The sequence below is a fragment of the Oryzias latipes genome, chromosome 6, assembly GCF_002234675.1.
Source record: "Oryzias latipes chromosome 6, ASM223467v1".
Lineage (NCBI taxonomy): Eukaryota > Metazoa > Chordata > Actinopteri > Beloniformes > Adrianichthyidae > Oryzias > Oryzias latipes.
In genome coordinates, this window is record NC_019864.2 from 2,610,073 (window position 1) to 2,637,734 (window position 27,662).

Genomic DNA, 27,662 nt, shown 5'->3' on the forward strand with positions numbered 1-27,662 from the left:
TCTGGACCATGGAACAAGTAAAGGTGGCATATATGACTACAAGCCATTGGGTCAAAGCCACAGAGTCTTTGAAACTAACAGATGACACATTTTAATGGTGTGCTTTTTCTGTAGATAGAAGACTAAAGACTTTATGCTGAGATGCCTTTTAAACAAGGCCAAAAATAGATTTTTAATAGTATAACCTGTATCAATGTAATGTCAGATAAAAAACACAGGATAAGTAACTAAAATGTGTAATTTATTTTCAAACTACTGGGCAAAAATGCATTATACTGTTTGTAAACATCGCAGGGGACACAAATTACTTTATAGGAATTTATGGCGTTGGCAACAAGCAAGTTATGTTAATTAAATGCACGTGTTTAAAATTTTAACCTTCATTTTCACACGGGGAGGACTGTTGTCTAACAAGGATTACATTTAAACAGCTTTAAACACTTAAACCACCACGTCTGCCCCTGTGGTCATTGAGCAGCTCTACTGGAGCAAAATATGGCTAAACGCCTAACTCTAGGGCACCCATCTGGAGTTGACAGAATTAAATTAAAGTGAAGTCTGTGAAGCCTAAAGTTTGATTTTTTATTATTTTTTGCTGTCAAAAAATTTGAACCAGCAACCATTCCTTTAGATGTTCTTTAAGCCCTTAGGTCAGTACTCCGAAAAAACAAACCAGACTTTCCGAATCAATCTGGACCAGGGATCTGCTGCATTCTTTCCAGGACACAAATGCGAGAAAAATCTTCCAAGTAGATAAAACAGTTGAGCTTTTATCTGTTACTTATGATAGAATATTAGAGCTACCAAAAAACGTAATATTACGAGACTTAACGTTGCAAATTTACCAGATTTAAAGTCGTCAATTTACGAACTTTTTCCCCGTAAATTTAAGGTATCTAAAGTGGTAAAGTCGAAGTGAGCAAACAGTGCTGCAAGTGAACGCTGCGAAGGCCAATAAAACAGGTCAGCTGAACTGAATTGAACAGGTAAGCTGAATGTTTATTGCTAACGTTACAAATGTTTGGAAGCTTCTTCGTTTGATTTATGGTTTAATAATGTTTTATTTATTGACATGTGGCTTGCAGGATCTCTGCAGCCAGTTGATGAAGTCATCAGTATCCCTGCAGCTGTCCACCTAATATCTTCTGCTGCATTTTCAATGTTCTTATGCTAATGTGACAGACTATTTTAATTCCTCTTTGTTGTTTTGTGTTGAAACAAGGCATTTACTTTGGAGGAGGGGACGTTTGTAACACTATTTTCATCCCCCTTGTGCGCATGACACTTACATGATGTAACGTGACAAATGTACTTCTGGGTATGTAAATGAAAAGGGCAGAATAAAGTAGTGGTCCTCTTTACCCAAACGTGTCTCTGAGCTCCTTATTATACATATAAAATTCAGCTCCTCTTAATTCCTCTTTGAGCATGGCTCAGATAAACAGACAACTTTTGCTGTTTATTCTTGTTCATTTATAACTTTTTTCTCTTAAATTACAGGTTTCAAAGTCATAAATTTACTACTTTAAAACATGTAATTTAAGAGAAAAAAGTAATAAATTTAGCCTTTGACTTTTAAAGTCATAAATATAATTAAAAAATAATCTAACAGCTATGACTTTTTTTCTCATAAATTTAGGACTTTATAGTCGTAATTTATTATTATTTATTATTTACCAAGGCTGTGTCCCACCAAGGTGGGGTAGCCTAGACCAGGCACACAATTTTAGCTCCCTCTGTCTCTTCCCCAAACCCTCCTCCTTCAGTGCGTGAGTGCGTGTGTGCGTATGTGCGTGCGACTGGTCTGAGATCTGGTCTAAGCCACACCACACTGCACCAGGGTCAGCTCCACAGCCCAGTGTGGGCACCTCCACTGCAGGGCCTCAGCCAAGGCTGGTTTCCCCTTGCCGCTTCATCCCAAGACCAGACCTCTACCACACCCATCCATTCATTCATACACAAACTCCCTCCACCCATCCCTGTCCTGAGCAGCCTCTCTCCCCTGCACCACAGTCATCCCTCTTGCATTCAACGCTCTTCTTACACCCTCTGTCCATCCCATTCGCGGTCTTCCTCTCATTCTCACTCCACTCACATCAGATTCATATACCCTTTTCACCAATCGCTCCCTTTCCATTCTTTCAACATGTCCAAACCATCCCAGTGCCTTTTGCTCTGCTCTTTCAGCCAACTCTCGCGTCACACCAGTTCTCTCTCGGATAACTTCATTTCTCACACGATCCATACGCGTCACACCACACATACTCCTCAAACATCTCATCTCAACTACATTCAGCTTCCTCTTTTCCGCCACTTTCAGACTCCATGTTTCAGCCCCATATAACGCTGCAGGCACCACCACACCCTCATACAATCTCCTTTTCCTATCCTTTCCCAGTGACCTACATTCAAACACTCTCTTCATTCCCCCCATATCTTTCGTACTTCATTCATTCTAAACTCTACCTCTCCCCCTATTCCACCATCCACACAGACACACGACCCCAAATACTGAAAACACTCTACCTCTTCCAACAACCCCCCATTTAATGCCACATTCAATCTGCGTTCACCCTTTAACCTCGTACACCTCATCACCTTACTCTTTTCCACATTCACTCTCAACTTCCTTCTGTCACACACCCTTCCAAACTCCTCAACCAGACGTGCCAAGCTCTCTTCTGAGTCAGCCACTAGTGCAGTATCATCTGCAAACAGTAACTGATTCACACTCCATTCGCTGCCGTCAGTCTTCACCATGCTCACACCCGTACCCGACATCCTCTCATTCACCTCTTTTACAACACCATCCATATACACGTTAAACAACCACGGAGACATCACGCATCCCTGACGCAGACCAACCCTCACAGGAAACCACTCACTCATGCTATTTCCCACTCTCGTCCCACTCGTCGTAATTTAAAAAAAATAAATTTTTGTTTTTGTAAATTGGCCTTAAAACTCCATCATAGTTACTTGGAAGACAATAGAAATATTTCACTCCTTCACCAATTTAGGGAGATTTTCTAAATAATATTAACCATCTGCCTGATTTCTGAAATTTTATGAAATCACTCATCTTATGGACCTGCTTAGTCCCGTTAAGGGTCACAGCTACTGCTGGGTTAAGGCGGGATCCACCCTGGACAGCTCATCAATCCGTCTCAAGGTGAAGCAGAGACAGAACCATGCACACCATCTATAGAATATTTTAGAGAACCCAGTCAAGAAATGAAGCACGGTTTTGGATTGTGGAAGGAAGCCAGAGTATCCTGAGAACACTCCACACAGAAAGGTTTTGGACTAAAACATCATAACACTAAAACGATCATGCATGCTTATTTTATTATAACAATAATGCTCATTAATAGTTAGATTTTTTTTGCAAGTGGACAGAGTACAAGATACCTTTTTGTGCTTTTAAAGAAAGCTTGATTTGTAATTAGCACTTAAAAAAAACAGCATTGAACTGAACTGAATTGTATCCTAAATACACAATAACTCTTAATGATGTTCCTGAGCTCAGCTTGATTGAGATCTTTATGCACAGAAGTTTAGACTGTGAGTTTTTGTTCCAGTATGACTTTATAAAGCTATAAACCTGACGTTATGTATTTTCCGAGCGCTGGCAGCTATGCGCTAACATACAGTAGGTGGCCGGCAACAATCGATGATAACGTCTGTATTTGATGACACTATTATTTCCATATTTCTCCGCTTGGAGGGATAAAGGCGGGTATAGGGAGACGCTGGAGGCGTAGGAAACAAATTGGAATGCAGCCTTAGTCTCTGTCTGATTGTCTTAATTATTAGGTCAAGCATGGTTTTTATTCTGTCCTAGTTACCTGTCTGTCTTCAAGTCTGTCAATTTATGCCTTGAACAAGTTTCTGCCCTTTATTTTGGTTTTTGGATAACAGATTATTGCCTGCCGATTGATTAATGTTTGTTGTGACCTCTGCTATGTTTGCTGAACCTTAAGTTGGATGTTGATTCTGTTGTGGGGGAACTTCAGGTCAGGACCCCCTCTGCATGCCACCGGTCTGTCACTGGAATACCTTGTGCTCCCTGGATTCACCTCTGTCAAGTATCCCTTTAATTGACTGCTGTTCCTGCTGGTGAGGCCTATTCCCAGCTGCCCTAAGAAGGCCTCAAAATACTATCTTAGCATTACCGCTAACCTTGTATTTTCTCACGGTCTAACAGCAGAACCTAGCAAATGTCTTTTTAAACTGTTTTTTTGTTTCATCTTTTGGGTATTGTTGTAAATTAGTGGCTCTGAGTAACCATATATGTGCACATTAGTTGCACTTAAACTTGCAAGTCTTGAACTTAGTACTTCTTACTGGAGAGATGTGAATCTATTATGGTTAGAACTTTTAGACTGACATACGAGCACCTGTCATTGAGAGATATTGACTCATAAAGCTTCATTCACCATTTTATACCTATTTTCTAATGTTTCAATTTTGGCTCTAACTAACTCTAACCGGTAACAGTACAAACACATACTACCAGAGGTTGTTTTTGGTGGTCTGGTAATGAATATATAATTTAGATTCTAATGTTCTTGCTTTTAAATTGAATTGGATGCAATCGAAGTCAGGATTGGCGTTTCTTTCATGAGAAGCTCTTGCAGGGGCTATTACTGTGGACGCCCTGCTATTACTGTGGAGGAGGACTGCAGCTACGGGTGAGGAATTGGTTGCAGATCTGCTGTTTTGAGGTAGTTGGTGTTAAACTAACATCAATGTAAATTCCAGGTTGAAGGGTTCCACGTAGGAGTGTCGGTGGGTGTGTGGCCTTGCATGTGTGAGTGTGTCTGAGATATTTCCATGTGTCTGGGAGGCTTTGACATACACTCACAAAGAAAGGTCATCTTCTTTCACCTTTTACTCATCCGAGTTCTGGTTTTCAGTTGCTGTCACTTTGTCTTCATTCTGCTGTCAGACTTCATTCCTAACTATTCTCACTGCTCTGGTCCAATAGCACCAAAACATTCCTTCTTTTGAGAGGCATTATGTATTTTTTTATTTTTAAATGTTTCCAAATGTGCTTATTTTATAGATTGTGTTGAGCATTCTCTTATCCGAACCATCAACACCTGCAGTTGAGCTTTCATCCTATCTTCAGCTCCTTGACCCCAGCTGCTTGGATTGAGAATGCTAAGAATCTGCAAAGAGCAAACACATGGGGTGTATTCAAACTGGAAAAAATCCGCTGGTCTAGACCCAGTCCGCTTAATTTGATCTGGAACAAGTCCTGAACCTAGCGTTTGGTCTGTATTAAGACTGACGTCAAGCGACCTTTAGAACAAAACCATGAAACTTCAAAAAAAATCCATGTGAAAAAAAATCTCTTCACTCATTGATCAGGAACTACGAAGGCAGGGTAAAGCAACTAGAGGCAGAAATTATGTAAGTCCTGGGCTTTGCAGTCCTTCTCAGGGTAGTTCATGCAAATTTTATATTTTGGTGACCAATTTTAAACGTCTGTATCAACATCAGGCTCAACACTTTTTACTCGCTTTTTTGGTCTGGAGTCATACTGCAGGGCGGTTACTGACAAGAAGACAGCTAAGAATTTACACTGATAAGTGTTTATGACATACAGATTGTCAGGATAACCATGAGAAGCAATTTCTATCACGGTAAAATTTGTTTTGATGAGCCTGAATTCATCCAAACACATTTCACATTTTGATGAGTTGAGTCTCATCGTTGTGGTGTTATGGCATTGTTTTTGAGAGAAATCTGTTAAGGAACTAAAAGGCAGCTTTTAGCAACGCATGCTGTGTAAAAAGAGACAAAAAAGCATGCAAGAAGCCTTTTCAGCCGTGTTCAAAAAAACGTTCTAACAGTTGGACCTTTTTTTCTGTTTGATAACATGACAATCGTTGCTTTATATTTGTGGCTCATTTGTTGGTACATTCCTGTTTACGTCTGCTCCGGTGGCCATTTGGTCCAGTTGTTCCACTCTAAGGATGGATTGTTTTCAGACTTGGGATCTCAGAGCGAACCGGAGCTCAGTCGGATTAAAAAGAACAGAGACCACCTCGAAAGATGGGTCTGAGAACGGTTCCTGGTCTCAGATCAGGGTCCAATTGGGAGTATTCAGACTGAAAATTTGTTTTAGATTAAGGAAAGGAAATGAACTCTGGTTCACTTTAAGCCAGGGGTGTCAAACATACGGCCCGCGGGCCGTATCCGGCCTGCCAGGTGCTTTAGTCTGGCCCAGACATGAAGAGTAAAAATCAAAAGGATGTTCAAAATTGAAATCACATTTCTAGTCATTCCTGTGGCAAGTTATGATTTTTAAAAGAAATAACCAAACTGAGCAATCCGCCACTAGGGGGAGCAAAGGAAAAGCAAAACAGGAAGAACAGCATATCTCTGCATGTGACAAAAGCAAAGCCTAACAGCTCTGGGTAGGCAATAGTTTGGTTCCCTGTGAGCTTCACCACTGTTACGTTGCTATAAGAATGATCAGTAAGGACACCCTAATGACCAAAATGTTGGCAAAAAGAAAAAAAAGTTGAAGTGAAGTCCTGAGCTTTCCAGGAAAAATTGACAGTTTTATTTGTTCACAGAGTTGAATTCAAAACCTGCATGCTTGGTATGTCATCAACAGGTCACTGTGCTAAGATAATATAACTTTCAGCACCGCAATGAGACTCACCTTGAAGAAAAGTTGCACCATTTGCAGTTAAGAAAAAAATAAGATTTATCAACTATTAGCTGGACTGATAAATAACTGTCTGCATTTACTGAAGCAGTTTTGTCAGTGATGGAGCAGTGACACCTAGCTACCTTATTGCAAACAAGTTGGTGCAAACATCCAAACCATTTTTAGATGGTGAACTTGTTAAAAATGCTGAAGGCTACAGAAAGGTTGTATCCCAAAAAGCAGTCGACCTTGTCCAACATGAGTCTGTCAAGGATCACGATTACAGACACAACTTCTCTGAGGAGACTTGGGCGCCAAGTGAAGGAATTCAGTCATTTATTGCATTTTTGGGCACTATTGATGAAAGCACCGACATCACAGATATGTACAGCTGTGCATATTTATCAGATGTGTTGAAGAGACGTCACAGCGGAGTTTCTGGAGTTGTTGGACACAACAGCTGATGACATGGTCAGCTCTCTAGTTACTGTGCTGGACGATGTTGAAGTGAACTGGTCACGTAACGTCAATTTGGTCACTGATGGTGCCCCATTAAAGGTCAGGATGTAGGCAGGTGTTGCCACTGTGTTTTGCACACTTGAATGACAGTAAATGTGTTTCTGCACAGGATCTGAATCCTGACATTAATGGCCGGGTGAAGTTTCAGAAGAGAAAGGGAGGTTAACTCCAAACTCCTATGTTCACAAATGTTTGCAAGTTTATTTTAGTGTAATTTTTAATGGTTTGGACATTTACATTTTAGGCAGATGTTTAATTTTTTTCCGTAGCCCTTCTTGAGTTTATTATCAGGATTGCTTCAGTGTCAGATGTAAAATATTTAGTCTGTATAAAATTAAATAGACCTTTTTTTAAGTGAAATTAATTTTATTTAAGATCCATTGGCCTCTGTGAAAGAATGTGCAATAAGAAATGATTAGGCTACCATGTTGGTTAAGGCATGCTTTCCAATTAAATAAGAAAAAACTAAAACAAAGCTATTATTTTGCCTTTACGTTACTTGTCCGGCCCACTTGGGTTCAAACGGGTTGAATGTGGCCCCTGAACTAAAATGAGTTTGACACCCCTGCTTTAAGCAGACCAAATGTGTCCAGTCTGAGTACACCCTTAGCTAACTTCCTTCTTGTGTTTTGTAAATGATTTGCCTGTCATGTCACTCCAAACCACAGGCAGATGCAGATTCATTATAGTTGTTTTTTTTTTTGTATCTTGGACTGTTACCAACAGGTGTGAAACAGAGGACAGGTACCTGTTCACGTGATAAAAGCTTGCATAGTAGCCATAACAAGGAACTGACTGAAAAGTGAACAATTGAGACTGAAACAATGGACAGACATTATAAAAATGTTTAATTCTATGGAGATGCATAGAGTAAATCATTCAGCATTTAGTAATGACCACCAGTGTATTTATTCAGGCACCAGACTTTTGCTTGGTGCAAAGTCTTGTATTGCATTTGCTGACAGTCTGAGTATAACGTCTCCATTTATCCCTTTCTGTATCTTGACCTCTGCCTGTTTTGACTTGGCTGTATCTCGCTCTTGCCCAGTTTGCTGAATCTCTCATCGGCTCCTTGACCATCTTCTCTAGCCCTGTATGTGTTTGTCAATAAAAACAGTTGCACATAGATCCAAACGCTTCCGCCTGTTTATCACTGAAGACTTCGTCAGACCCGGATCCAGCAACAAGCATGCCCTGTCCTTCGAATAGGCCATATTTGCAACGCTACTTGGAATACGGTTGCCAACTCCATTGCTTGAATACTGCAACTTATGCCATTATGGAGCAATTACTTGCTAACACTACGCAGTGTCACACTTCAACAGTTATTGTGGTGTCAGATGTCAGGTTTTTTTTGTTTTTTGGGGGGGATTTGTACAGAATGGGAAATCAGCTGAAAATATTAAATTGCCAGCAAACAGTCTCTATACAAGCCAGAAAAAAAAATCGTTGGCGAAATTGCTAGTATTTTTAATTAAGATTACTTTCACACTATAGAAAGCAGGACTCTGTTTAAATTAGAGAGGAAAGTTGAGACATTTTCCACCTTTACTCGGTTTTGTTTGTCGTCACACACTGCACTCTTATTAGTGAAACTAGCTTGTTGAAAAAATAATGCAGCCTTAACAGCTGCTCAATTGGTAGCATTGTTGCCTGCAACGGGGTTAGACCGAGAGGAGGGAGAAAGTGCAATAAATACAAAACTGTTCATTTCACAAGAATATCATTCTGCCTGCACCTACTCACTATAGAGGTTTACTTAAACATAGAAAACTTGTCGTTCACTCCTCTTCCATTGCTGCTTAAAATTGATTTATACTAGATGTGGAGATTTCACACTGGCCGAATCACACTAGAAATTACTTGCACTGTGAACTGAGATCCACTTCTCCTCAAACCTGGATTAGTTTATAGTCAGAACCGAAGTTCAGGTGAGCTGTCCAACGTGACAAACTAAGCTGATAGAGTGAGAGGAAGAAAAATAAAATGTGGCCTAAACTTGCCAGCGTGAAGGTTTCCTCAGTGAAGAAGGGTACTAACTTCACCCTGGCAGAACCCTTTTGGGTTCTGCCAGGGTGAAGTTAGTTTCCAAAAGGGTTCTGCCAGGGTGAAGTTAGTACCAAAAAAGGTTCTGCCAGTTTTTCTTCTTCTTCTAGACACTGCAAACTATGCAGGAACCTTTAGGAAAAGCTTTAAAAGCTCCAATACAAATCTAAATGTGGTAAGAGCTCTATCAGCTTTTGTGAAATGCTTCTTCTAACACTTCGTACCTTGGTTATTCCAAGTGCAGCGATGTTTTGGCTGTAAGAGGTGGTGCCATTCCCAGTTCCCCATAATGCAGCCAGGATACAGCCGATGCCTTCCACAGCAATCCCTCGGTTGATGGCATGAGTTGGAGGTGGGGGGGCACCAGACAAGCGAGCACATGCATAGTAATCACCAATGGACTCCATAGTTGATGCCAAGACGCCTGCCATCATGCCCAGAACAGAAGACAGACTCACTGTGGGCACACCCCACTGACCTGTGGACAAGTGGAAAGAGTACAAGAGACTGTAACATTCTATCTATAATTGTCTTTTCAAATGCACTTTAACCCTTTTAATGCTGATTGAATTACAGTAACTCTGCGACTGTTTACGCAATTAATGTAATTCCAAAGGATTTCGAAGCTGAGAAACTCAGCTTTGCGATTATATGCAACACATATCAATTCTTATCTTGAACCTGCTTTTGGTTTTTAATCCATGGGAATCTAAAAACTATTTGCTAGTTTTATTGTTGTATTTCCAATGCAGTCAGAATCTTTTCTGATTGAAGAGTTACCCACAGTTACTTAATTATCCACTTTTATCTTTGGCGGAAAGGCTTCAGTCATCCACCCTCAGGATCAAACACACAAATTTCGATTATTTGTTCTACATCAAAGATATATTTATTGCCTATACCAGAGGGATCTGTGAAAGCTGCCAGAACTCTTCTTGCCATGCTGACTTTACTTCATCTGTTAAACAAACATCTGAAAAGATCCAAATTTCACGCTGAGATTTTATTTTGTAGCATGTGGTAATGTTCTGATATGGTTAATTCATCCCAGCTGTCACAGTAAAAGCATATGAAGTTCTTAGGTGAATGTGGCAGATGCTTTTGACTCACTTGTTACACTGACTGCCTGCGGGGAACTGCTGGTCTTATCACTATGTACCTGCAAATTCAAGGTTTTTAAGAGTACCTTCACCGCTAACCTTTATCCCTCCAAGCGGAGAAATATGGAAATAATAGTGTCATCAACCACAGTTGATGAAATCAACTTTTTTTTTGTATTTTTTTAATTACTGTTGACATTACACTAGTTATAACTACATTTGCTGCATTGAGTTAATCCCATGTGACAAAGGGGGTGTATTTGATCTTAAAATAAATCATGTAAAACTTTGTTGAAAGTAGAAAATTCTTTCATGTTTAAAAAAAATATTTTGATGTTTTGTTGATACAAAAATGTTAATTTTTTTTAACTATTTATTATTTATATTAATCATAACAGTAACATAAACACAATCAGTTGCTGCAGTTCCATGTGCAAAATATCTTTGATCGGATCAAAGATAAGTGTTAATATGGGCACAGAAAAATATATCAGATTGTAACAAATGTTTACATACGCCACACTTTTGATCGGAATAACACATTTTGACATGCTGAGAACTTTCCAAAACACCAGAAACAACCCTAGAAGAAGAGTTCTGTTGTAAACAAGCAAAGCTAGAGCGAGATCATCTTCCAAACGTGATTTTATTATTGTTATGATTATTATTAAGTGCGTATTCCCTCATAATTTATATGTGATATGTGCGGCCAGTGCTTTATCCTTGGCGAAACGGAACCGGAAGAAGGGTTAGGATTAGGCTAATACGTGCTAACAACTTTTAGCCATGGATGAACTTAAAATTCATACGGGTAATGCCAAAAATGTGCATCTTGGCTGCATGTAAATATGTGGGAATTACATCAGCTTTTATTTTGTCTGGACATGATTGGAAACATGAATTCACATGATTGTTTACATTGTTTTTCAGGACTGTGCGGAGCAGCATTTCTGCATTCAAAAGTTGCCTTCGCCAGCTCACACACCGTCTCCAGCCACTCCTCTGCTCGGAGTTACAGTTTCTTCTGGGAAAAACGGTTCTCCTGAGTCCTGCAGCTCACTCACGCAGAGCAGCCGGACGGACAGCGGTCTGAAGCATCCTCCAGAGCGCAAACCGTAACAAAGCACCCTTCCCTGCCATAAACACAAAGCTACAAGTCCGGTTGCTGTTCTCAGGGACATGGTTCGCTTGCGCGGGGCAGACAGCCGTCCTGTTTGCGCTCCAAAGCCTCCTTTGGAGCGCCACACCGTCTATGCATTACGTAAAAGCCGCTGCAGTAGTGACCCACTATCGGAATAAATTGTTTGTAGGCACCACGGTTGTATCAACAATCGGCATAACCCACCTATATCGATCAGAAGGAAATTTTGATTCGAGTAAGACATAAGTAAGAGTTTTCCGAACAGTGTGTTTACATGACTTCTTGGGTTATTTTATCTCAGACACGGTTTGTGTTTTTTCACACACCTGACATGTTTTGGCGGAATCACTTCCGCCTTTGTCAGAGTTGTCATCAGGGACTCCGCCCCTTGATGTCAGTTTGCTGCTGGAGGATGTTGCTCCAGGTATAGGAGAGCAGGAAGGCCCCCTCATCTCGGTTCATGGAAGTGTGGGCTTGCTTTCGTATCTCCACCGCCTCCATGATCCATCTGCGGTGTCTGTTGTCTTCAGTGCGGAGGACTTTGGCCTTTTCCCCGTCCATGATGTGGTTTTCTTGCTTGCAGTGGTCCGTTACGGCTGATTTTATATTTTCTTGAACTGCCTGTTATCATCTTGCTACTGTTAGTATTTTCTTTGTTTCCTTTTTGCATTCTTTTTGATGTTCTGTTTTTCTTGTGATGAAGGTTTTTCATGGCCCTTTGGATGCCTTCTGTTACTCCTCTGATGTATGGCAATGTGACCATTCCTTTGTTTTCTGTCTTCTTTGTCCGTTTCTTCCCTGTTTCCTTGTTTTTCCTCTGCTCCACCTGTTTTTGTCCCTTTTTTATGGCCCATTAAGAATACTGACACCTGGTTAGTGCATTTTGTATATGTTTCTGTTCTTCTTTTTTGTCCTCCACATACGGTACCAGTTCTGCGAGGCCAAATAAAGTTCTACGGATATTTTGTGAGTGGTAGGGTGTTCCAATGTCCATAATAGATATTGGTCTGTGTGAGTTGGTTTCCTATGCACTTTTATTTTTATGTCCCTATTTTCTGTATGCGTGATGTCTATATCCAGAAAATTGATGGAATTGTCTTTTTCCTCTTCATGTGTGAATTTGATTTGTCCCACATTGTCCATGGTGTTCAGCTGGTCTGTGATCTCCTGTGTGTGCCCAGATTTGATTTTCTTCAGAATGTCATCAACGTCGCGTTTCCATTGAGCCAGTGCTCCGGTGCTGATGTTATTGCTTTCTTTTCCAGGTCTTCCATGAAGAAGCTGCACATTGTCGCTGATAGTGGGTCACCCATGGGAAAGCCTTCCTTTTGTATATAGATTGTGTTGCAGGATTAGAAATAGGTGGATGTGGTAATTAAACGGAGTAGTAGTGCAATGTCGTTAATCGTGAGATTCCTTAGAGATTTGTCTGCTGTTAACCGCTCCTGCACTATTTGTAGTGTGGCTTCTACAGGATTCCGAGTGAATAGTCATACTACATTGTTTGAAATTAATATTTCGTTTGCTTCCATCTTTATGTTTTGAGTTCTTCTGCCAGCTGTTTTGCATTTTCAAAATGGCAATCTGTGTTCCTAGGAGGATTTTCAATATATCGGCAATGAATTTGGATAGGTTGTATGTTACTGATTCAATGCTGTCTATTATGGGCCTTAGTGGTGCTCCAGGTTTGTGTATTTTTGGTGTGCCATTGATCCGGGGGATGATGCTGGCTGTCGGTATGAGGTGGTTTATTGGTGATTTATTTTTTTCCTGTAGCTGTTTCACTATAATCTTGAGTTTTTTCTTCTTTGCTTCTGTGGGGTCTTTTTTCAGGACCTCATAGGTGTTCTGGTCTTCAAGCATCTCTTTCATTTGCTGTTCGTATTGCTCTGTGTCCAGGATGACTGTGGCTCTGGTAATATGGTGATTTCACTATTGTTTTTCAAATTGTGGACGGCTGCCATTTTTTTTCTGGTTATGATGCTTGGTGGTAACTTTGCGGTTTTGAGGATGCCTGCAATTTCATTGCGTAGTGGTGCAACGAATACAAGGAAACAGGGAAGAAACGGACAAAGAAGACAGAAAACAAAGGAATGGTCACTTTGCCATACTTCAGAGGAGTAACAGAACGCTTCCAAAGGGCCTTGAAAAAACATCACGTCAGCATCCCAGTTAAACCGCAAAAAAATCTCAGGGAGCTATTGGTTCATCCAAAAGACAAGATTAAGAAAAATAGAAAATGCATTGTCATTTATGTAATACCATCTCACATCTGGTTCACACAGGTTCTGAGGGTCCGAACAGGGGATCTCCCCTGTGTCTTTCCGACCACGGTCAGGAAGAGAAAAGTCAGCGCAGGAAAGGTTCAACACTTCCTTGTCCAAATTCACCGGCTGTGCCTTGTCATCTGCCTCAAAGCCAAAGTGTGCCCAAATAGCAGACACAGTATTTGGTTTAGACACTAAATTCGTGGCCATTTTTCTCAAGCGCCGCCATAGGTTATATTGCCTATGAACCATCAATGAAGCTACGGGTAGGCATACTTGCAATTAAAATATAACTAACTCCAACTGTTTTAATTACGCTATTGTCTTTTATGCCCCTGTTTGTGTGTATTAAATTTAACATTATCTGTAAACATTACAAGTACTGAAACATGGCAAGCAGTTAATTAAAATCACACACAAAAAAGTCCCCCATAATATGTATAATGGACTGTCCCTCCCTAGCGCAGGAGGATGCGAGCTTTTTTCCCCAGAAGCCCTTGAAGTTTGAAAATAGGACTCACGGAAAAAGTAAATTATTAGCAAAGATGAATGTCTTTGTTATAGTTCAAATCACACACCATATGCAGAACTTTAAAAAAAAAAAAGGAACGTGCGGTGACGAGTCATCACCGCGGTGATGCAGTTATCGTCACACCCCTACATACATACAACCATGGATCTCAGATGATGGGTAAATAAGGACACAAAGCTGATGCCTTTGAATCAGAACACCAGCAGAATCCTTCAAGCCCCTTGTGTAACTTTTAAGAATTTTCAAAAGCGTATATATTACTTAGCACACATGCTTAATATTTGTGGAAGAGAAAAAAAGGAAACCCAAAGCCTTTACGGTAAAGACAGATTTCAGCATTAGTTTTTTTTTTACAGTATAAAGTAAATTGCTGTATATCTTTTGAAAAATAATTAAACAAACCCATTCCATCTTTGTCATTTATAATATTTGCACTATTAGATTTTTTTCCCCCAAGTTTTCTTCCCAGAGAGAGTTAAATTGCTTTAATTTTTTTTCAGTTTTTCACTTTGTCTTTTTAAAGTCCCACTCCAGGCATCTTTAAATCTATTTTTGCCAGGGGACTTTTAATTCTGCTTATGCCGTTTTTGGCCCAAATTAATAAACCTGTGAATGAAAATGAAAAAATCCTCTATGACAGGAGTTTAGTAGAAATACACCTCAGAGTTGTGGGCGGGACCGCTGGAGCGGAGAAAGCCTGCACTCATTTCTAATGATCCCTTTTTTTAAACGGTATTCCTTTAGCCTACAGCCCTTCACACCCCAAACCTAACATTATAGGTGCAACAAAAATGGCTGGCATTATTGGAGCTATCCAGCCTTACAGTGTACATCCAGATTCCAGCTTAGTGGAGGAATAATAATAATAATAATGGATTGGATTTATCTGCGCTTTTCAAGACACCCAAAGTGCTTACATTGTGTCCATTATTCATTCACTCCTCATCCATACTTGGTGATGGTAGCTACTGTTGTAGCCACAGCTGCCCTGGGGCAGACTGACAGAGGCGTGGCTGCCAGTTCACGCCTACGGCCCCTCTGACCATCACCGGGATCATTCATGCGCATTCACACACCAGTGGAGCCACACTGGAGGCAAGGAGGGTGAAGTGTCTTGCCCAAGGACACAACGACATTTTGGCTGGTGGGAGCGGGGATCGAACCACCAACCCTTCGATCATTGGACAACCCGCTCAACCACCTGAGCCACTGTCGCCCTAAACAATGACATACGTAGATCTATTTGTCTGCAGGCAGATGATCAGAATGGAGCGGAGCAGGAAGCTTGCGGCCTGCCGACTGTAGTTTGTAAGTAACAACTACAAGAATTTTAATAAGGAATTTTTTCAATTACTCTTGATTCACAATTGCAACTGTTTCGTTTACCTAGCTTTAATCTTAGTTGTCTTTATATATGTCCGCCATCATGACAAATCTGCCACAATAACATGTTAAAAACACCAAGCCCTTTTTTCATTCGAATAAGTCTTTAACATAAATTCAAATTTTCATTTTATGTTTGTCATTTTTTGATCCTACCTTTAAAATCATTGAAACCATTTCATAAAAATTGTAATAGATTATTCACTAAAAAATCAAAAACATTCTCTGTGAACTTCAACTTTTGTTTTTGTCAGTTCTCCACACTTACCCGGGTATGGCACGTTAATCCAGGGGGAGTTCGTCACAGCATCCATGCTAATATCAGTCCTTGCTGCAAAGCCGTACTGATCAGACTTTGAAGGCAAAACGTCAAAGACGGTCAGCAAGAAGCAGACCAGCCAGCTGCCACACATCCCGAACAAAGCCTAGAATTTCAAATAACACAAACCATTTCATTACACTTTCACTGAAGCTGTATGAATGATGCTAACCAGCCTTGAATTTTTTTTAGCAGTACCTAAACGATGCTTTTGCTAAAGAAAATAAACATTAAAGATATTTAATAATGAACGGAGCACACACATTCCGAGCCTCATGCAGTTTAAAGAGCCAACATTTCCTGTCACTTATCAACTTTTCATGAAAAGTGAGAGAAACCAATAAATCACACGCCGCTGCCTGCAGTCACACAGCGGGTGAGATTCATCTGAAGCACATGCTCCTTCAAAGAAATTCCCACATCTTTTAACAGCCTAAATGTTTAAAGATGTTTATGATTCCACACCTCTGGTTCCTTCTACATTTTAGGTGCACTCTCATTTGCTGCACTGCTTTTAAGTTGCAATGACTAAGCATGTGTTTAAGAGCAACGTGCCAAAGGGCAGCAGAATGTAAACCTAAATGTGCTTTATAGGGAAAGCAGTAAACAGGAATATATATTTTTTGTTTAAGAGTTACAAAATGGTTGGAATTAAGTAGAAGAAAATCAAAATAAAACCCTGCAGCAAAGTATGACTTTAATTTTCCATCCATTTGATTTGCATGGTAATAAACAGGAGTTTACAAGATTTTGTCAACCAACTGAGCTGTGTTGGTTTTCACTTGGCCTCTTTTCCTTGCATCATAAATTACAACACTGCATATTTTCTGTGGCAAAATGATAGCTTGTGTTGAAAAGCAAACAAAAAAACATGCTCTTTTGTTAGCATCAAAAGGTCTGGTGGTTTTTTTGGTTTGTTATTATATATTTGGCTTTGGCAAATTGGTTAAAAGCATAATTAGGCATTTGTCTGAATAATATAGAACACACCTTCTTGGTGTACGGATACATTCCTTTTGATGTAATGAAGCCATGACTTCAGTTGTTTCATGGCTTTGAAGTTTGTAATGTAGCTACGGGCAGTTAGGCTGGGTAAGATGTGGAACTTACAAAAAGAAATGTAAAATGAAACACAGCAAATGAAACACATTCAAGAGCTATGATCAGAAAATTACTTGATTCAGAAAAACCTAATTTGTCCGAATAAATCATTTCTCGTTAAAAAAGCCAAAGATCATGCATTCCCCTGAGATTCTGTTTGATCTCTTATACATTTCTTTAGGCTTTTATCTTCTACGACTGCATTTCACCTACGTCTAGCTTTCTGTGGCTGAAATATGTGGTGTGCATTGATCAAAAAGCTGTATTTGCATGTGTCATTCAAGAACAGATGCAGATATGCAGAAACAGGCCTTGTTCCACATTCCAGTCCGAAGTGTGTCACAGCTTCATTAAAACCAGAGACGGGATCCCTTCTCCGAGACTTTCAGACATGCAACAACTCACAACAGACCATCACACACAATTTACAAAAGAAGATTAAAAGAAGAACCAGCAAAAAGTTTTTAATATAATTTACATTCAATAATATACATATGCTTCGGTGGTTCGAAGATTTAAGCATTCCTTTGCAAGACATCTGTTTGTAAAACTGTGTGCTGAAAACTGCTGTCTTAGGTTCAAATAAAGGTCGGATTGGTGAGGGGTCCTTGTTGTGCACAACAGTTTGGATGAAAAGTAAATCTGTTGTCTAATTCATTGCTAAGTTGCTCATCTGAGCTTCTTCAATTACTTACAAGTATTAACAGTGGTCCTTCGATATGACGTGGTTCACCTTTCACGTTCTTGCTGTTTTCCTGATTTATTTTTTGTCCGATTTTACAGGCTTTGCTTAGTTTTTGTAGGACATTGTGTTCTGCGTCCTGATTGGCCGTAGACCATTACCATCAACCTCTTCTGTGCCGTGTCTCCTCTACAGAATGTGTCCAACTTGCCAAATTTACATAATGTTTTGATTGGCATTAGATCTTTATTTTCATTCTATAATATTGTACTTATATATTTATGATAGTTAAAACTGTAAGCGTTTAAACAAGAGATATACATTTAAAAATGTTCATGTTTGTCTGTGAAAAGTACATAAAGTGTATAGTAGAGTGTTTTGCAGCTTTAAAAAACATAAAATATTGTACAAAATTAAGTTGACTATTTTGCAGATTTTGTTTATTGCAGGTTATTTTTAGAACAGAACTTCTGTAACTCATTACCAATTAGTAGAGGGAAAAATAGAAAATAATGGGAGAATCTGAAAAGGCTTTACTTCAAATATTATTGAAAGTGTCTCATTAGTAAAAAGGATTAATTCAGGCACCTAGATCAATAATACTAAAAAAGTGTGGCAGTGCGAACTATACATTTACTCCTGTCCAGAGCCCTGGGTAACTAAATAAATGAATGGTAAATGGTGTATTCTTATCTAACACTTTTCTATTTTCATCAAAACCCAAGGCGCATTACAATTAGGGCTGGGTTGATAAAATCTATTAATCAAACTAAATCGATTCAAGGTTAATAAATCATGAATCGATCCACAAAAGTAGCCATTGATCATTTACGCCTTTCCTCTTCTGGTGACATGACACATAGCAGCAGTAAAGCCAAAGCCCACTACCATGATGCTATTGTATAATGGAATTTCCCATTTTACTAATGGGAAATGCTAACGCTAGTTTGACGCTTGTTTGACCAAAACATACATTGCTGACTAAACGAAAAGCTTTATATCCTCACAGGCATGAATTTTCCAAACTCTTTACGGAAACAAGTATTTTGCTCGAATCTTCTGGAATAAAGTGTAATGCTATAGCACCAGCTCCACCTAGTGGCCAAACTGAAACGCCTTCCAAGAGAGGCAGAACAGAATGATCTGCGCATTTTTGTTGGAGTTTCTACTTTTTACACTGTGTATGTGAACTGTATCAGATTAATAGGAGTATCCTCAAAACATATATTGATCATTGTTGTATTTCTACACAAATATTTCTAAATGTGTAAACTGTGTAAATTCAAAATCGACTCATATTGTAAAAAATCATTGTTTGGATCAATCCAGGCTCTGGTGAATTGAATAAAATCGATTCTGGCTTTTATTGGTGAGACCCAGCTCTAATTACAGTCACATTGCTATTCACCCATGAACAGACCTGTCATGCAATGTTCCAGCCGGACTACCAAAACCAATGTGGGATGTAGTGTCTAGCCCAAGTAAACTTCCAAAATGGGCCAAAACAGAACCCATGACCTCTGGTCACAGGTCGACCGCTCAACTTCTTGCCACAAGTGAAGGCAGAAATCTGATTCAATGTATGCAATAGCGGTTAGCACTCTAACATAACAGTGAGAAGGCCCTGGTTGAAATCCTAACTGTGGAATTTTCATGGTCTTCTTGTGCATGCGTGGTTTTCTTCAGGCACTACAGATTCCTCCCACAGTCCAAAAATATGCTTCGTAAGTTAACTAAATTGTCCCTAGATGTGGATGTGAGTGTGTGGCCCTGCAAAAAACTAGCAACCCATTCAGGGTGTGCCCTGCCTTTGCCCAACAATAGCTGGGTTGGTAGAAGATTGATGGATGGATGACTCCAAGCTTAAGAAACATATCCATAGTGATGTGCATGACAGATTTAAGTACTGAATAAAAGACATGACAAATTAAAGCAAATTTTACAGACATGGATAGAACACTCTTCCTTTGTACAAATTATTCATATGTAATGTAGACATATCAAAGTATACAGATGTGTTCAGCACACATTTGACCCTCAGTAACTATTTCTGGCATTTTTCCAACTTCAAATTCTGGTGCTTTAATCCGTTTTATCAAATTTTGTCTGTGAAAATGATCATGAAAATAAAATAAATGATTTTACTTACATTTTTTTCCACTTACTCCCATGATATTTTTAAAAAACAAAACATGATTGGCCTTACTTTTTGAGTCCGTGCGCCAATCCTTCTCCACAAAAAGCTCTATGATCTGTTGGAAAGTCTTCCTGATTTTCCTGTATTTTATTTGAGTTTCTCCCTCTCAATGGAGAAAGATGTTCTTAGTCTGTTTCTACAGCACCAGTGTAGCTACAAAGCAGCTGTCGGCTCACGTCTGCCCCCTGCTGGTAAAGCCTTTTCTGCGGGCCTACAGCAGTGTTTTCAGCGCACGTCTCTGTTAACATTGAGTCCTGTCGTCAGACATGATTGAGTCCTGTCGTCAGACATGACACATGAGCTCCGTCTGTGATCGCGCAACACTCAAATTTGGCGATTTTGACCTCAGAAACTGTGGAAAACGTGTTAAGTTGACTGAAAAATATATTTTACACATCAGTGGAAAATACTGTTTACTTAATTTACCTTTTTCTATTTTATCACAATTATGACAAATGAGGCTGTGCCTCACTTGCCTCACCTGACCGCACGTCACTGTCTAGTCTATCTAGTCCATGTACTCTCACACTCTGCCTATGCATTAAGTGGCATCAAAGCTGAGTGTATAACTACAAGTCTATGATTAACAGATGACCAGTAACTATTTTCCATTCATGGGTGCTGACTGTTTACATTGCTGTCAAAAGTAAAGACACTGAAGAAGTGATAGTGGCGATGCCTAAGCTGCATCAAAATGTTACCAATCTAGGACTCAGCTAAGATTGTATTTCTAAATTTGCAGTGGTAGATGAACAAAAGTATCTTCAAATGCTTCAACTTATTCCTGCACAAAGGAGCAGCAAATCTACTGAGCCTCTCCCAGGAGACTGAACTTTTCACCCCATCCTTGATACCGAGCCAAGACAACTTTGACAGAAAGATTACTTTAGCTGTTTGTCTCTGCCGTCTGTTCCTGTCAACACACAAGGCTTTGAACACTGTCAGTAAAATCTCAGCTTTGTTATTTGGCTCAGTTCTGCTTTTGCCACAACAGCCTATCAAACTCAAAACTCCCCTGTAATTTATAGCAAGATCTGCCATCTGGGCAGTGGCGGATTTAGCAGTTTGGGGGTCCAAGGCGAACAACAATACGGGGCCCTCTCCAGCAGTTCTAGCAATTCTTTTCTTAAATATCCTTACCTGTTGGTAAAATGTTGAATAACCTCCTAACTGGTCCATTTTTAGAAAACATCATTGTATTTTACAATATATACATTATTTTTACTGGGAAAAAAACAACATTTATTAAATGTACTAATTTGTTAATCCCTCATTTCCTAAAGGAACATGAACTCAAGAGATTACTTCAAAATTGTGATTTGTTAATTTAATGAATTGATATTGTATTTTTAAAGGACATATTAATTCAGTATCAAATAATGTATTTTTTAAATGCACCTGAAGTTACACCTTATTTTCTGTAACCCTTGTGCTATCCTAGGCACTTTAACGTTGAGAGTTGGGTCATCTAGACCCACTAGACAGTGCTCTGAACCTTTAATGATTTGTGATCTTCACTGGTTTCCATGGATTACATGAAATCTTTCCACCTTTATCCACCTTTGTCATGGTAGGGAGAACACGTCAATGGAAGGGTGGGGTCATCTAAGATAGCACAAATCAATGATATTGATATTGGCAATTTCCATTTGAATTATGACACTGTAGGTTTGTTTTACTATAACGGAAAAACAACCAAGTGCATCACAGCAGACACAAAAATGGATCAGTCCATCATTCCAGTCCAACGTGTGGAAACACTTATTAATTTAGCAAAGTCATGTGACCATCCAGTGTCTAGAATGTTCTAAGAAAGTTCCCTTTGGATTCTTTGGATGTGGAAAAACAACAGTGGGCTGAACTTTAGGAAACTAACATGTGAATGGATTTGACATTCATTCTAGTTTACTTGTTTGTTTGGACACATTTTTCATTTATACTTGATGATCTGGAAGAAATAAAAGGAATCTGAAAATGTCACCTGCACTGTTCAGGTATTTCTCTGAGTCACACTGGTTGAAGTTTTGGATAAAGATGTTCTGGATCCATTCTAGGTCAGTGAATCGGATCAAATCGGATCATGAATCAGATTGGCAACCACAAATAATATGAATTAAATCATAACAATGAATCACTACATCCCTATGTTAATTCATCTGGATGTGTTTGGAAATATTTTAACCAAATATTCTGGGGTCACATGACAGCAGGGGGGTGATCGAGACTTTGAGGCAATGGTATTCCTCTTTTGGGACTATTAGAGGTTCAAAGTAAGTCTCTGGACTTGACCTTTGTTTGTGCTTGCTGACCTCTTGTTTTCCATCATTTTCGTGGTAGACTCCCTCGCCATCTCTGTCTGGTAGGGTTTTTAAGGTCTTGTGATGCCTTGGTTTCTCCGTTGTCTGCCTGGTCTTGATCCATGGACCTTGTTATTTAAATGTGTGTGCAAGTTTGTGTGTGTGTCCCTGCAACCCACATACCACCAACATTTTTTTTTCTCTTGTTCAGAATCTCAAGAAAAACAATTATGTTTACTTAAGTATCCTATTATTGTGTTTAGATGTAAGACTGCATGATCTCTATTGCAACAGTAGTGTTTTCTCACAAAAGAGGAGGCTCCCAACAAAAAAAACAAAATTAAGAACTGTGATCAATTTCAGATATTAATACGAATGATACCTTTGCATGATTTGCAAACAAAAGAAGAAAGTAGAGCTTGGTCATTTTGATAACTCACAGAGAAGAGCTTGAAGAGTGGGTACTGGAAAACTTTCCACTTCTTCTCCTTATAAGCAATCATTGGGACGTTTACTTTGCTGAGATACTGGGAGAATAAGAGGATCAGACACACCGTGCTGTCAAAAACAAGAAAAAAGAAATTAGACACACAGGCTCTTCCGGGAAAAAAAAAGCAAACAACTACAGATCCACAAAGATCAAAGTTAAAGACATTTCAACTTCAATTAAAGAAAGACTCGGCTTCACTTCACTGGGTTTGGAAGTATCATAATATTTTATGCAAAGTATTACAACCAAAGTTCACAATTCAACTCCATTTTGAATTTACCTTGATTCAACTGAGGAACAATTTTGCCTCTTCAAGTTTAACCAAAAACAATGTTTGGTCAGGAAAAAGAATATAGTAATTGCAATGTAATAAATGTGGAACTTTAATAATTAAAATTAACATGTTGATCCATCTTTAATTCCGGATTAACACGCATATTGGAGAAGTTGCAAACCCCAAACAAAAAAACTTAGTAGGGAAGTGAAACAGGGCCTTCTTGCTTTGACAGTTTTTAATGTGATTTATTTGTATCAACATAAACTCAATGAATCACTTTTTTTTTTAAATAGTGATTTTTTCCATTTAATGAATTGATATTACATTTCCATGTCAAATTATGTATTTTTTAAATGCACCTCAAGTTCTACATATATTTTTCTTTATGTACTATGTTGTAAATGATGCTATAGGTCGTTTTTCTTGCTGCCCGCTTAGTTTATTTAACAGAATTTATAATGGAATAGTAACAATGGAACAAAACATATTCTGTGATGTCTTACTATTAGAAATGGTGAAAAGTGACTTCATTTTACCTTCAATGTCTATGAAAAAAATTGGTTCTTAGGTCCTACCTAATAGAAAATGATGCAGTGACAAAATAAAATAAGAAAGCTCCATTGATTACATATTCTTTTAAATGTGTAAAATCTTTTTAAATATGTCAAAAGATGATTAGAACGGGTATTTAAAATGTATTTTAAGAAATAATGAAAACTATTTGTAATTGAGACTTAATGCATATAATTTATTTCTAAAGCATGATTTGGCATAATTATTTAATCTATTTTTGTTTTTACATACATGATCAATTAGACACGTTTTTTTACGCCCTCACCCATTGTTATTGATTTATATGGTTAAGTCCACATCATATATAATTTTCTGAAATAAAGCCTGTCAGCTACAGACAAAATATCAGTTGTCAAAAGAGCCTTGTTGTAACCCAAAAGGCCGGTCCGGTTTTATACTTAGATCTACTGTGACAGTTACAGACCAGGAGTCAGAATGACTAACAACATGACATTTTACACAGCATGTGTGCCTAAAATGCAAAAAACTGGACATGTTTATGGGTTCATAACAGTCACGTGTTTAGTGTGATGAAAGCGGAAAAAAATAATTAAACCCATCTGTCGAATTCCATTGCATGCTGTTTGAGAAATACTGTAGCTGCATATGAAATCACTGCTCAGAGGATAACAAGAAACGCCTGGCTCAGAATTTCTTCCTTCCTAACGTCAATGCTTTCAAGTTACACAAACTACGCATTTACAATTTAGTCCAAGACATATAAACCAGTAGAAAAATATTTCTAAAGATCTAGTTGGATGTTTGGAAAAGAAAAAAAAAGACTATAATTCATGTATGTTTATGGAGGACATGATAAAGTGTAAAAATACTGTCTTTTCTGTGTGAGACGGTCTCCTTCCTTTTCTGCATACTGGGTGCATTGTAATGCTTTAGATGTCTAATCTACTTTATTTGAACACATAGACCCATTTGATCTGCCGTTTAAACAACTAAACCCGCTCATATGTTCAATAAGTAAAGACTTTAATCTTTTGAAAGAGATGTTCGACCGGTCAACAGATATAACACAGTTGGATTGCTAATGAGATAAAAAAAAAAAAGTTGTAGCTTGAGTGTTTCAAAAGCCTGTTGTGAAGGATGTGAAAAAATGAAATCGTGATTTAAAAAAAAACAAAAAAACATCCACATCGATCCTCCAAAACACCCACTGTAAAATGCTGTAGGAGAGTTCTACTACCTCTACTGACTCCTGCTCATGAACTTGCTGACATCTTCTCTAGAGAAGTGGTTAACAGGGGGAGGGGATGCCAAGACTAAGGCTCAAAGGATAGATGAGTGATTACCCTCCATGTGTGGCATTAGGAGGTGGATGTACTGGACCTTTTAAAAACCACAGGGATTACTTAGACTAATGAGGTTAGCGTGCATTATATGGAGATGGCGACAGAATAAATGAAGAAAGATTTCATGAACATGGTCTGGAATGAGGCTCAGGTGACCGTCGATAAAACAGTTTATGGAACAGAAAGTTACAGTAGTATCTGCCATGGACATGCATTTATGAGCACTCTAAAGTCACTATGAAAATAATCATGTCCAGTAAAAACTAAATAAAAAAAAAAGAATATCTAAGGAACGGGCTGAACAGAGATGTAGCCCCTGAAATCTTCTGAGGACCTTTAAAGAAGAGGCTCAGGTTGCTAATTCTCCAATGTTGATGTAAATGGGCTGGAAATGCCGATACATTTGATTGCTTTATTTAATTTGGTTTACTTTCACACAGGAGGTAACCAGGAACTGTAGCAAACCGAACTGCCAAGAGGAATCAAACTTTTCCGGTTGTAGCATTCCCTAAAACAAGGGGAAAAAAATGGGCAGTCACAAAATCTACCAACTAGTCCTGCCAGTTTTGATTAGGCGACTCATCTTCCAACTATTTTGTGATTCACCATTATATTTTGCTAAATACTTTTTTATTTTTTATTTGTTTGTCTAGTTCAGAGAACTGCAACCTGTAATGCTACAAGAGCCATTTGTATGGGAACCCAAAGTCCCACTTAACTGTTAAGAAAAATGCAATTCACATGTATTTATATTTTCATGGCTATTAAATAATGAAATGAAGTTTTAAAAAATGTACAACAATTGATTCAAAACAGTGTTATGTTCGATTATTTAACTTTTGACAGCGGCACATGCCAGTTCCTTTCAAAATAAAATGCATCCTGTGTCAAATAAGATCCTGCAGCAGAAGATTTACAATTATACTTAAAGAAATTTGTTTCTGAACACCAATATAGAAAATGAAATTTAAAGTGTTCTTCATATAGATGACTGTACCATAGATAGGACTTTACTTACTTGCTTAATAATCTTCTATGCATTTTTGAGGAAAGGTAAATGCCTCTTGAGTTAGTGTATTGTCAGTGATAATGAAAAATAGTTAATTTTAACTCATAAAATATCTCCTCATCTTAAACAAAACAAAAAAGTAAATGACAAAGCTTAGCTAAGAAATCCTTTATTCAAATAGTTGGCATGATTCTTCAAAGCCAAAGGGCCACAATAGAGGGATAAAAAGCTTGAAGCCTCAGGTTGCAGACCCATTGCCCAGCACTGGGGTCAGACTTCAACTGACCACAAAGTTAAAAAAAGTCTTCCTCATACTCTACCATTGACATTTGTTGCAATCTTCTAACACACCTGCCTCAACTTGTAATTATCTAACCAGCCTCTTGCATTGCAATAAAGAGGGAAACAACAAAGAAAAAGCTTATCTGGCTCCACCTAAGGGTTTGCTGATGTTGTCGTCGTTCATCTAAACATCTGGTACTGAAACCAGTTTATTTATAAACTTGCATTATTTCCAGGCTACACGTGAAATATGTGGGTAATATTATCTTGGCATCATTTTATACCCTCTTACTTTTATTAGAAGGGCTTTGAAGAGTGCTATGACATGATGACCGTGTGCAGACGCAGGGATTTTTTGCCAGCAAAGATTTCAGTATTATTATTTAAAAAGGTCAATATGTCATCAGACAGATTGAAATAATGAGGGAAGGGTTTTTTTTCCTATATGTAGAGAAATGTAAATAGAACTCTATGAAGTTGGACTTCTAACTCACAGAGCAGCTATTCCCCAGTGACCGCCACATTTCTTCCCAGCTTCAATGAAAAGAGAAAGACCAATGAGGTTGATGGTGGGAGCAATTGCCAGGGGGCCAATGTACTTCAGCACAAAGCCCACCAGCCCAGACAAGCCCAGAAAAATCTGGAGTAGGGAGGACACCAGGATGGCTCCTTGGATCTGTAAAAGGCAAAGAAAGGCTTCATTTCAATCAAATGACAAAGCCTGTTTGTGTCAGAAAAACACACTTATTGTAATAAACAAAAAAATGTAATTAAAATCTTTACCTTAACTAAATTTGTAAAGCTTTAAATGTCACATTGCAGATTTATGTATTTCAAAAAAGCTTCCATGGCACTTTTTGGAAATTACTAAATAAATAAATATTAAATAAAGCAGTCTTACCTTGATACAAGTAAGAATAAAGGTCTTCCATTCTAATTAACTATTTAAATAAGTTTATAATTATTAAAACATTGATGTTGGTTGATATTTACAAGTTTTTAATTTATATTAAAATAAATATTAACATATACTAATTTGTCCCCTTAAAATATTAATTTGAGCACATAAAACACTAAATTGTGACCAAAACATGCTAATTTTCTAGCCACATAATATGAATTTGTGGTCACAAATTATTAATTTGATGGAACAATCTATACTTTTCATTGGAATGTCATGTCCAGGGCTCTGTAGTTTCTGGCTAAATGTAACACTTAAACATTGTAAATGGTTAAAAACACCAAAGAAAGCAGGTACTACATCTATCAAATGGCTGTTAAAGCCAAAATATAAACTAAATGTTGTTGCAGTCAGGATGAAAAGAGTGGGTTGTATAAATCTCTCTATGTGGAGGTGAAGAAACTTCTTTACTTTGCATGTAGTTTCATGCATTCACAAGAACGAATGCATAGAAGACTTCAAAGCCATCGCTTTACTTTCCTTACAGACCTCTGCTTGGCACTTTCCCATACAAA

At 38.5% G+C, this 27,662-nt stretch overlaps 1 protein-coding gene across 1 annotated transcript in view; it reads right to left on the reverse strand.

Moving 5' to 3' along the window:
* Positions 1-27,662, reverse strand: part of LOC101175057 (solute carrier family 23 member 2-like) — a 65,340-nt gene that overhangs the window by 19,275 nt on the left and 18,403 nt on the right. Inside the window, exons 5-8 of the mRNA XM_004086272.4 lie at positions 26,681-26,862; positions 22,692-22,809; positions 15,924-16,080; positions 9,457-9,710 (exon numbers count right to left, since the gene is read on the reverse strand). Of these exons, the coding sequence (XP_004086320.2) occupies positions 9,457-9,710; positions 15,924-16,080; positions 22,692-22,809; positions 26,681-26,862 (711 nt within the window). The remainder of the gene's footprint in view (positions 1-9,456; positions 9,711-15,923; positions 16,081-22,691; positions 22,810-26,680; positions 26,863-27,662) is intronic.